This window comes from Cavia porcellus, unplaced genomic scaffold (assembly GCF_034190915.1).
Source record: "Cavia porcellus strain 051 isolate PalLab524CR breed Dunkin Hartley unplaced genomic scaffold, mCavPor4.1 scaffold_24, whole genome shotgun sequence".
Lineage (NCBI taxonomy): Eukaryota > Metazoa > Chordata > Mammalia > Rodentia > Caviidae > Cavia > Cavia porcellus.
The window spans coordinates 35,288,697-35,301,183 of record NW_026947507.1 but is presented as its reverse complement, the minus strand read 5'-3'; the positions used below and the strand labels follow the sequence as shown (position 1 = coordinate 35,301,183).

The 12,487-nt window shown below is 36.9% G+C and overlaps 1 protein-coding gene across 2 annotated transcripts in view; it reads right to left on the bottom strand.

Moving 5' to 3' along the window:
• Xpo7 (exportin 7) overlaps positions 1-12,487 on the bottom strand; it is a 92,290-nt gene that overhangs the window by 28,365 nt on the left and 51,438 nt on the right. The window contains exons 3-7 of one of the 2 annotated variants that reach the window (XM_063234838.1): positions 8,466-8,612; positions 5,926-6,019; positions 5,252-5,418; positions 4,040-4,132; positions 1,657-1,761 (exon numbers count right to left, since the gene is read on the bottom strand). In XM_063234838.1, the coding sequence (XP_063090908.1) occupies positions 1,657-1,761; positions 4,040-4,132; positions 5,252-5,418; positions 5,926-6,019; positions 8,466-8,612 (606 nt within the window). The remainder of the gene's footprint in view (positions 1-1,656; positions 1,762-4,039; positions 4,133-5,251; positions 5,419-5,925; positions 6,020-8,465; positions 8,613-12,487) is intronic. The other variant, XM_063234839.1, reaches the window with a different exon arrangement.

Below are 12,487 nucleotides of genomic sequence, written 5' to 3'. Positions count from 1 at the left end.
CTGGGGATTTAGCTCAGTGGCTTAAGTGCCTGCCTGGCAAGCGCGAGGTCATGAGTTCGATCCCTGGCACCAAAATAAATAAATAAATAAATAAATAAATAAATAAATTATACATACAGTGGCCAGAGGGATGGAAGAGGCAATAAGGGACATGAGATTTGCATGAGAGGTCTTTACAATTTCTAGACAAGGCTGAGTGAAAACTCTGGAGGGAGTTCTGTGGAAGTTTTATACTGTGCTTTGCTCGCTTGCCTTCCTATTTATTTACTTTTTTTTGGTTTCTTGAGACAGGGTCTTGCTATGTGGTTCAGACTGGCTTTGAATTCACTTTGTAGCCCAAGATGGCCTCGAACTGACAATAATTCTCTTGCCTCAGCCTCCCAAGTGTTAGGATTACAGGTGTGTGCCACTATGCTCAGCTTCCTTCTTTTTATCACCACCATTTTAACTCTTACCCAAGTTAAATAACATCACCATACAATTGTATTTATTCACTGCAGTACTGTCACTGTAGATTGCCAGGTTACAATATACGAGCTAGGCCTCAGTGACAGGCTGGCTAATTACTTATTTCTGATAGGATCAATGAGGACTTGAGCCTCAGTTTTCTCAAAGGCCTTTTCCCTCCAGGAGGAACAACAGCTTTCCCTGGCTGCCTGCCCAACTTGAGAACTCTTTGGGGATTTGGAGGTAAAAGAAGTAATTGAGTAAGAGGAGTATCATTAATGGGTTAACAGAAAGAACTCAAATTTGCCTCTAAAACTAAACTTGGGAAATGCTTGAAAATGAGAACAAAAACAAGAAAAATGAACAAAAAGCCAGAGGCTAATCTCATTTAGCCGTCCACAGGGAGAAAGCATCCAAACACTGTAATAAAATGTGTAGGACTCTTACATTAACATTTCTTTCTTAGTTCAATTCTACCAATAAATGAATTGAAAACTAACTCTCCACTTTGAAACAGGTAATTTCCTTATGTGCTACTGTCTAGCCCTTTGGGTTACTAAATCTAATTGGATGTTAAAAATCAAAATCTACTGTTCCTTACAGATGTTGCTTGTTTATCTGCTGCCTTTCACTCAGCAGGGGACAGAGAAGTCAATCTAGCTGTATAACAATGTAGTCTGAACCTACTTTTGTAGCATTAAGAATCCAAACACTATAAAGCCAACAGGCTTTTATTCCACATATAGAGAGATTTTAAGTGGTTATAAAAAAACAAACAGTTGGGGATGGGGATTTAGCTCAGTGGCATAAGGGCCTGCCTGGCAAGCATTATATCGTGTTTGATCCCTGGTATCAACCCCGCCCCCCAACCCCCCCCAAATCAAAACAAAACAAAATAAAACAACAAACAGTGAAATTTTTAATTCTGTGGTAAACTAGATTCCTTTCAGATAGCAGCATAGGATCAGTGTTCACTTATTGCTCTTTATCTAAAATAGTTCTGAATAGGGAAATCACAATGTTTTCTCTTAAATTTTCTCTTAAATTTCTCTTAAAGTGGTCAGTTTGGTGAGTTTTTTCTATGCTTCCAGATGTTTGTGAGAAATGACAAAGAGATGCATGAAGTGTCATGGAATTTGTGAGCAATTGACCTCTCGTTTTCATCCTTTAGAAATAAATTAGGAAGCATGGCCCACCCAGTACTCATACCTGTTTTAGTAAATTGCAGGAAAGCGTGAAGATATCAAACAGTGATGAATCTCGGAAAGAAGAGGCTATTTTTCTGTGCTTGGTTAAAGGATGGGTGGTGTCTGCCTGTGTAGAAAAAGAACAGACCAATGCAAGTTTTAGAACTGCAAAATAAGTAAATAATTACATACATAATTTTCATGGAAACCAGATAAACCGGAAGTATTTCCAATAAAAGAAACATAAATACAAACACATTTTTAAAGCTTACGTTATTGTTAAGTCATATCTAGTGAGAAGATTCAGAGAACACTAAGCAGCTGGTAGCTAACCAGGATCTCACTTCTCTTGAGCTTACAGCAGAAAAACAAAACGAAGAATGTGTATTTCTACTCAAACTTTTATTTTCCTCTGTACTTGAGGAGGTAAAACTTAGAAAGAGCTGGTAGACACTGCTAATAATTCCTGTACATCATATTGTGATTTAGTCTCAAAAACAGTAGCAAGTCTTGAATTCTGGCAAACAAACCACTCAGGATAGAAATTACTGCAAATTTTCAAAACAGTCACTAATGGCCATGAACTTAAAATAACAATAGTTTCCAGTGCTTTCTTCCTTTTCCACCTAGAACTGAATTGGTCTCTCACCTATTCCTCTGTTGTGTTTTTAGCTAAGTTACAAGTGTTTTTGTGAATAAGGAATGAATATTTTACTCCTTTTTATGCCTTTTACTTGTAATACATAAGAGGCACACAATGAGTGGAATATAAGAATTTCAAGGTTTTCTGGGCTCCTTATTCACTATTTTTGAAAATGTAAGTCTCTTCTATTTACGGATCAGCTCATCCCAGAAGGGGCTCATTTTGTTTTTCCATAGTAAAGAGTAACACAGCAAGATTGCTGACAAGACAACCAACTTCTCCTTGACTTTATTTCCAAGTTCAAATACAAACAAGTGGCATTTGAATCTGCCCACCAAAAAAATGACAGAAAATTAGTTAGAGGTTCAACTAGTGCTAGCCTTAATCAGATATGTATGCCTTAGATAATAAAAGAATTGCTGGATTGTATATCATGTACATATGATCTGCTGTATTGATCATAATACAGAGAATTACTCAGCTGTTAGTTACATTTTCATCCTTTCAGGGTTTTTATACCAATGTTCAAGTGTTTTTGTGGGGACACACTTCAAAGGAGAGATCATTAAGCCTGTAATCCTTGTACTTAGTGTATGCCCTCCTGTAGCAAAAGTGATAGTGGTTAGAGTAAGTTAAGTGTATGGGCTCTAGGATAAATTTTTCTGGGTTAAAAAATCTTGACACTGTTTAAGAACATGAAATTGTATGCTAACTATTTAACCGTTATGTTCCTCAGTTTCCTCATACAGAAAATGGGATCACCACAGTATGAACCTCACAAACCTGTTATGAGAATAAAATTAATTAACATAAATAAAGTACTTACAACAGTGGCTAACACACCATAACTACTCAAAAAGTGTATGCTGCTATTATTTCCGCATGTGACAGTGAACACGTAACTGACTTCAGATTTTAACAGGCTATACGCTAGTACATTAAAAGTACCAAAGTGCAGTTAAAATTTCTCAGGGTTAATGAAAATTTTTGTGTAATAATAAGCAATAGCAACAGTAATGCTAATGCAATTAATATGCTGACAGCTTAAGGGTGAGATGTTACAAATAACATTAATAGTGGCCTAGTCAATAATTATAAAATTTTAGCTGACTACAAAAGTAAGTAACTGACAAAAATAGGCAGAGCAAAAGAAAAACGAAAGAAAAGAAAAAAACAGCCACTGGTATTTCCTCTGTAGTATTGTATGACATCAATGACTATTTTAAAATTAACTGGTAAAGTGAATTTTTACTAGCATGAATGAGGTCCTAGGTTCAAAACCAGTACCTCAAGAAAATATTAACGGTATTGAGAATGTTTGGTGCATTCTAAAAATGATTATCAGCAAAGCCTTTTAGCAGTAGAACACATGGGAACTGATTTTTAAATAAACATACAGAGAAGCAGAAGGGGCACACAAATGAATCATCTCCAATTTTATGATCCCTGTTTTAAGAAGCATTCTGTTTTACCCGCAAGGTAGTATCTCATTATGGTTTTGACTTAAAACTATCGTTCTCATCTCGAAAATGAACATTAATAACAATAAGGGAAGCTGAAATGAGAGAGTGAAATATTCTGGAGGCAGAAGGGAACCAAGACAAAAAGATCAAGGCAGCTTGCACTTACAGAGGAAAACCCAGTGGAACCAGTTTGTTTCAAAAAGGCATTAATCACTTACCGCAAAAGCACACAACTGCCAAAAAAGATCATCCCACATACAGCAGAAAACACCAAGACTAAGAAAAAACATGTCACTTACTTCAATGAGGAAGGCTGTAGCACTTACTTGATTAATTTCATTGGTTAGCTGAGATAAAATTGTGACGCCGATGATGCAATATTCAACACTGTCCTGGTTAAAAAAACATATGGTACAGAGTTAGCATGTGTGCTTGATGCTGGCATTTGGGGTGCACTCCCATGAATGACATTCCTGTGTCATTAATACATCTTCCTACCCAGGGCAGTAAGGAATTATAGTTTAAGCATGTTGCTTTGCAGGACATAAAAACTAACTTTTGTAATAGAAGACTGCTAAATCTGATTTCACCAAAAGGTAAAATTTTTAAAACTTACTGTCCCCATAAGAATTACAGTATACACAGTCTTAAAAGATAAACTGCAAAACACATTTGGAAGGTAGCTGACAAATGAATAACACAATGCACAAGGAGACTGTGTATAACAGTAAGAAAATGGCAAAGAACCAATGGACAAAAATGTACAGAAGATTTAGAGTTCACAGAAAAATAAATGTAAGTAGTAACACATGAAAATTTGTCTAGTTACATTCATAACCCAAGTTCAGATACCAGTTGTTTTTATCTACTGAACTGGAAAACTAAAAATGCGTAACAGGGATAAGGAACAAGTAGACATTCTTAAAAACTATTAGTGGAAGTATAAAATTAGGTATAACATTTTGGAAGGGAATGTTTGAAATGTCTTTTTAATTGAGTAATTCTAAGAATAGAAAATTCATCTGCAAACACTTTTATTCAAAGTATGACAAGATACATGTCTTTGGATATTCACTGAAGGATTTTTATTTAAGAGCTAGAAAATGGAAATGGCCTGAGAAATTTAACAAGACCCCATCTCGAAATAAACACAGATAAATCAAAGGGCTGGGGATATAACCCAGCATTCCCCAAGTTTAATCCCCAATACTGAAGGTAACAAACAAACAAGCAAACAAACAAACAAACAGAAAGTGCACCTGGACATGCACATACTGCTAAGACATATTAATGGTAAAAAAGATACAGAAAAGATGCCAAAAATTTATTTTTGTGTAATTTTTCAACAAATGGACCAGTATTATGTATTCGCTGCCAGAAAACATAGCTCAGTGGCACAAGCACTTGCCAGGCAAGCACAAGGTCCTGAGTTTGATTCCTAGTACTACCTCCCCCAAACTCTATATTTGTTGCTTTTTTCATTCCAAATACATCAAATATATACATTATACCTGTAAAAACCTTGTGACGTCTGTGATTGCATTTCTGAAGACATAGTCATCCTTCTGACAGTCAAACCAGCCCAGTTTTGTGATTCTGGCATATAACTGAATAAGTGCTTGTGTCACAAAAGTAGCCAACTTTGGCCGTGTGGCAAGGTAGTTGAGTACATAGTTTCCTACAGAATAAAAACAATCTGTATTATAGAAAGCCCTGCCAGGGAAGGATTTGTGTGTTTAAATATGCTAAATGGTCTCTATTTAGTCTCACCTCTTGGTTATTTAAGCTACTGATTATTGGTAGCCTTTCAAATTCAAAATTTCCTACTGTCATAAGGAAGAATCTGAAGCATAGCAGTCTGGACTCTATTTCTATATGGCTCAATAATGTGGTCCATGTAGATGTAAAAATCCTCAACAAAGTTTTCCTGAGTTACTAGTGGCAATAAAAACTAAATGAGAGAAATCAGACAATGAAAGGGACTTACGCTTTATCTAATGTAACTGTATTTGGCACTCTTCACTCTCATGAGCCTTGAATTCCAGAAAAAACCTAGACTATATTTTGCATTTTAAAAATTTTAGAACATTATTTTTAAAAATGCACATATATTTAACTTTTACTAGTATACACAACTAAAGAGAAACTGATTTCTTCAAGATAAAACAGAAAATTCTCTACTTACGAATATCTATTCGCTGTTCCAATGGTAAGGGGTTGTTTGTGCGTGATACAAGCTTGGTAAGGCATGTAGCTGCCAGTAACTGGGAGTAAGATGACTGTGAAGAGAGGGAGAAAAGGATTGTCCTGGGTAAGTCAGTCATGAGGTTTGTTACTTAGAGATATGACAGTGCTCATTTTTAAAAAAAGGGAAATACTATAGGGAACTACCACATTATGGTGCACAATCTACAAATTATATCTTTTTATCAGCACAGCTATCATTAAGATATAGCTTTGAGGAATATATAAGATAGTTGCATGGTAAATTTCAGAACAATCATTTGAGATAGAAAAATTATTTTAATGTAATGGAATAATATAATTATATTGTCAAAAGTGGCTATCAACGAATTTTAACATCCCATGTATAAGAAGGGATCATGTAACAATTCTTCCATGTGGCTATCTTGTAACAGGAATAGACTCTGAACCATTAAAATAACCTAACAAGAGTTAAGGATCATTTTCCATAACACTAAAAGTTCTAAAGACACACTAAGCTATCCATTTTTGTTAGTGTGTTATATAAATCCACCCAGCGTAAAAAAGCAAAATTTAAGTTTAAGATAAACATTTGTGAAAGCAACTTTGACACTTAATTTTTTTTTTTTTTTTTTTTTTTTGAGGTCTTTTTGAGACAGAGTCTTGCTACGTAGTTCAGGCTGGCCTTGAGCTCACTTTATAGCCCAGGCTGGTTTCGAACTTGCAATGATACTCCTGCCTCAGCCTCCTGAATGCTAGGATTACAAGCATGCACCACCACACTCAGCTTGATACCTAATTCTTATTCAACACAGTTCATAAGTTAAAGCAGGTGTCACACCCCTAATAATCTAAGAGGCTATGTGTAACTACATGGTATGTAATGTGCAAATGGTTTTCACACATAATGCCAATAACTCTGTCAAGTTACTAAGAATCCACAGTGACTGCTTTCAGTAGTGTACCAATCCTATTTTTCCTAGTCTGTTAACTGGTAATGAGGAGGTAGAGAGAACAGGTTGGTACTGCAAGTGCAGCTCCAGCATGTGTCAACTCGAGAACTGGCTGCACAGCTCCCATGGGATGAATACAACAGATCAATCCCAAAATCCAAGCTAAGACCAAATGATTTAAAAGAAATGCACAAAATATTTTATGTGTAAAACTTGGAAGAGACCACGACTCAACTTCTGACCATGACTTTTAACATTTAGATTCTGGAAAAAGAGATCCTCAGCTACTGAAGTATAACTTTAGCTGGGCATAGTGACATATGTGTGTAATCCCAGCACTCAGGAGGCTAAGGCAGGAGGACTGCTGTGAATTCAAGGCCAGCCTGCACTACAAAGTGAGTTCAAGGCTGCATAATAAAACTCTGTCTCAAAAAGACCAAACAAAACTTATAATTTTAACCAGCTGTAATTCTTTTCTACTATTGTCTAAAGGACACTGCTATGATACTAATGAAAATTCAAAAATAAAGTCATCTAGAATTCTACCCTCTCAACAAATTATCTGCTCCCCCCTCTTCACTTTTTCTTCCACTCTGAAGAATATTTCGTGGCAAGCTTTAATACACCAATTTTTTTTTTTTTTTTTTTTTTGCACTGGGACTCCAACTCACAATCTTGCACTTGCCAGCCAGGTGCTGTGCCACTGAGCTAAATCCCTAGCCCTATGCATCAATTCTTTTGGAATACATGGTTGCACAGAACACAATACACTCTTGTTTCTATTTTCCCCTTTATCACAGCAAGTAGAGCTAATACAGTATTTTCACTTCTTCTTGTTTCTTCCCTTTCATCTGTGAAATGGAGTAACATAGGTAGGGATGCCTAGGAAATCATCTGCACATTGAGACAAATCAGAGGACTGAACTTGATTACTATTTTGTCAGAAGAACACTTGTGCTACCTGCTGAACTCTAGCTGGGTTTCTGACTCTTGATGCTCTTTTATGGTACCTGGGTGATCTCACTATGACCAAAAACAGCGATTTTATGAAATTACATCTCATTTGGAATATGACTTTAATTACTGCAATACCATTTTTAAGTTGGAAGAGGTTTTAATTCTAAAACTTAAATGTCCTGCAATTTTCATTCCAAGGTCATTTCTTCTTAAGACTTAAGGCAGTAAGTTAACATCTGTGGTGGAGGAAACACAGAGACTCAGCAGCTTACATGGTACCAAGGACTCTGGGTAGGAAAGTCACTACGATGACCCTTAGTGCGTAACTAAGGTCAGAAGGTGCTAAGGTCAGAAGGTGCCACTTATAGAAGCAGAAAATGAATGCTAGAAACCTGATGGAAGATGAAAAATAACGACGGAAATTCTAGATGAGGCCATATGGCCTTCCTTACCAATCTGGCAGGGGTACTGCTTTTCCAAAGTGAAATGCAGAAGGCAGGGGGACCTAAAACAGTCAAGAAGAGGCAATACCCAACCCAGACCCAAGCTCAGAACCAGAATACTTTCCCCAGGCTGCCTCATCTTCCAGGATGGATCAAGTCTTACGTACACTTCCTCTCTCAAGGAGCAGCTGGCACTTGCTGAGGCAGTCAGGGCTATTGGTGAATTCCACCAGGGCTTTCTCTGCCTGCAGTCGAGTGGTTGTATCTGTTGTTTCATACAGCTGTTTGCACAAGTTCTCTAGCTGGGCCAGGCTCTGGAAAAGATCAGCCAAGAAAGCAGTCAGTCCAGCCTACTGTCTCCTCAAGGCTCTGTGCTCAAAACTACTGGGCAGAGATAAATAGCAATCAATGAAAGGAGAATTGCTTCTCATCTCTGGGGAGAAAGCTGAGAACCTTCCTAATAGTCACCTGTAGCTATCTTTCTTTCATGCTTTAGAAGACAAGATGGCAGCACGCTCGAAATATCTGTAGTTTTTTAGTCATTCCCTTGAAGATCAACCATTAATGATGCATTTTTCCTTGCAGATACTCATACTCTCAAGCTTTTCCAAAAGACTTTCAAATAAATATTCTAAATTTACTTATTCTGCCATCAATTAAAAAATATGGATACTACCTACAGTGCTGCTAAAATTAAGCATATAAACACACACTCTCGGTACCACTGTCTCTACAAAGTGTTAAACACTGTCTGACAGCAGTTACTAGCTTAGTTATCTATATACACAAAGGTCCCCCCTCCCTTGAGAAAATGGCTAGATAGAAGACCATTTCAAAACGCAGGCACGCACCTTACCCCACGGGTCTCTCATGTCTAAAGTTCAGTAGACTCTCTGCTGTTGCACTCTAAACTCTTGCTTCAGTTCCAAATTTAAAGAGCAGGGTCAAAATAAATTCAACCCTAGCATCTGCTCACCCTGAGATAAGATGAGAAACGCCCCCAAACAAACCCTTCTCTCCAAATCTTGAACCAGTTCCAGGGAGGTGGGAAGGGAATGGGCGTGTACCTTGGTGAAAAACTCAAAAGGGATGCAATCAAAAACCCAAAAGGATGCCAGCAAATCTACTTCCACGAGGTGGTTCAAGGTTAAGGCCACACTTAGCAAGCATCTTTCATCAACTGAAGAAGGGAGTAAACATCCGTTAGCCTTTAGAGGAATGGCTTGACCTTTAAAAATAAATTTGAGCCTATTTCTGCCAGTTATAAGCAACATTTAGTTTAAGTAGTTTGAGGAGTTGCATTATTAGAAATGACCATTCTGACAAGAACAACAACAGTAACGACAAAGAAACCAATCTGTGCAAATGGCCTGTAGTATATTACACCAGGCAGTTCACACAGGCTTTTCAACATCACTGGTCTCTCCATTATGCTGTGACTTTGTGAATCACACCTTTTTTACTAAACAGGAAAGCCCATAGGGCAGTGCTTTTATTTACTCAACCTGATTAATAAATTTTCAATATCTACCTAAGGGAAAAAAAGGACAAAACCCGACATGCTTAAGATCGTCCGTGTCATGTCAATGACCTCAAAAGAATAAAATAGTATCTTCTACTCTCAAAAAAAAGCAAAACTACCTTTTAAACTATTTTGGGACTTTGCTTATGCTGAACTTCTTTTTCTCTGGCTTCTGGTGGTCCCACTTAATATCTTCTTCAATTTAAAAGCAGAAAGAAAACTGTATTTGTGAAGTCAGATCTCAAGCAAAGGATTTTGTATAGCCCTTGATTTTTTTACATGGCTTACAAACAAGGAATATATGATATAGGCTAATTTAAACACTTTATAAAATAAATGTAGAAGTCATTTTTATGCTTGCCATTATAGGCTCAACACCGTATCAAAAATGATTCAGTTTATTATAAATCCCCAGATACCTAGGCAAGGGATTAAGTCTCCTAAAAAGAACAAATTATTTAAAACATAGCTAATACAGACACATCAACAGAAGCACACTGTAACTAAAAATGACAATGGCTATAAAATCTGAATTAGGGACAGCAGCAACCTTCCACCACCCTGAAGTACCTGACACCCTGAATGGACCTGCTGTGTAGGATATAATGATTCGCCTGATCAATCAGTTCTGTTAGCTGCTCCGCTGAAACTCATTTATGTTTATTACAACGAGGTTGTACACATGACAATGGCTAAGCATCTGTCACCAATAGTTCCTTACTGCAACAAACCTACATACAAGTTATGGGGGAGCTTTTGCTGTTGTTTTAATTTAATTTAATTTAATTTAATTTAACAGACAAAACATACTGCAGGGAAGTATGGCAATGAGTTCTCAGCTCAGGCAACAAGACTAAAAATCAAAAAAGTAATTTACCATTTAAACAAACAGTTGGAAGAACTAGCAGGAACAAGAAGAACAAGTGGGAAGCAATTTTGTTCTAAACAATTAGCAGAAACATCTAAAAACAACAGTATTAATAGTCACTTTGTTTGGGTTTCCTACACTATTCAGGGAAGGAAAGAGGAATGAGACAGTTACATTTATGGTCTTTCAGGTGTAGTGCTTCCAAAGCAAATCTAATGTTGAAGGTTATTTCAAATTACCTTTTTTGGGGAGTGGGTAGAGTGGTAACAAAAATAACTTATCCTACAAATATGTGATTAGGTACTGAACTTTTCACATTTCAGATGGCAACCCACCACAGAATTCTCTCCTTCACATTGTAACATTGATGGTCAATCTTTTCTTCCAATTCTGCTGTTTTGATTAAGGATATGTATTACATAATGCCACTTCATAAAAAAAGGCTCCAGAGAAGGTTATTCTGGAGAAAACAGAACTATTTTCTGTTCCTGAGATTGCCAAGCCTGTAATCAATAAGAAAACTTGCATCTGGTGCTGCTGAACAGAAAAGCACATTTATAAAGCTATAATGCACTCTTCAACTAGCAAAGTACTGCTTTAGTACAAGAAACTCGGCTAATGTAACCTCTAAACCAAGAGCCAGACCGATTTTGCCCAGACTCATAGTTAAGGTATTTTAAAGCAACATTATTTTATATAATCTTTCCAATTTGGATAGAGAAATGCAGCTCAATTATTCTCACTTCAACCCAAGGTGCCCTTTGTTGAGACCACTGACCCTAGAATATGATTTCTTTAAGGAGTTGTCTCCAGATTGGAGAGAAATGGAGACTTTTGGTTTATAGATTACATGTCATCCTACTCCACAAAACAGAATACTTTGGAACTGATTTTATTTAATTTGTGTAATATTATTTTTTTTAAATTCGGTACTGGGGATCAAACTCCCGACTGCCTGCTTGCAAGGCAGGTGTTTATGCCGCTGAGCTAAATCCCCAGCCTCAATGTAATACTACTTTAAAAAACAGACTAACAGGCATTTTTAAACTGGCCTCACTGCTTTAAACAAAATCCACTTGGCAGAATTCCAACCAGACTATGATCCCTTCTTTTAAGAAGGGCTTGATAACTTCTCCAATAATGCCCAACCCTGAATTAGAAATAAGCTAGCCCTTCAATGACCCACAGTGGGATCTGCAGGTCTTCTGAGAGCATACCTGTCACCTGACTGCTACCTGCCCACCTGAGCAAGTGAAACCATTAGATCACAAAGTGTATGCATACAAGCTACCTGATCTACTGGAGAAGATTTGCTCTGTTGACTTAGCTGAATTTTCATAATTAGGATGCCTCAAGTATAAAAAGAATGTTGAAAAAAAAAAAATCAAGTCACTTTCAACCTGTTTAGATCCTTCTTGGTTGGAATTCTGTATATGAGGAAACAGAAGTGCTACATAAATTAAAAGATGGATGGATAATGAACTTTGCCATTTTAAGGACCTCTAGAAAGTTCATGAGACAGACATACAAATTATATTTTAAAAATCTATTTTAATGTGTGTGTGTGGGGGGGTAGTAATTGAATCCAAGGAATGCTGAGCTCTATCCCCAGCTTTTAAAATTTTTTTTCTCTTTTTTTTTGGTACTGGAAATTGAACTTAGGACCTTGCACTTGCCAGATAGTTGTGCTGCTGAGCTATATCCCTGGCTTAATTTTTCATTTTGAAACAGGGTCTCTAAGCTGTGTAGGCTGGACTTGAATTTACAATCTTTCTGTCTTAGGCTCCTGATTACAAACC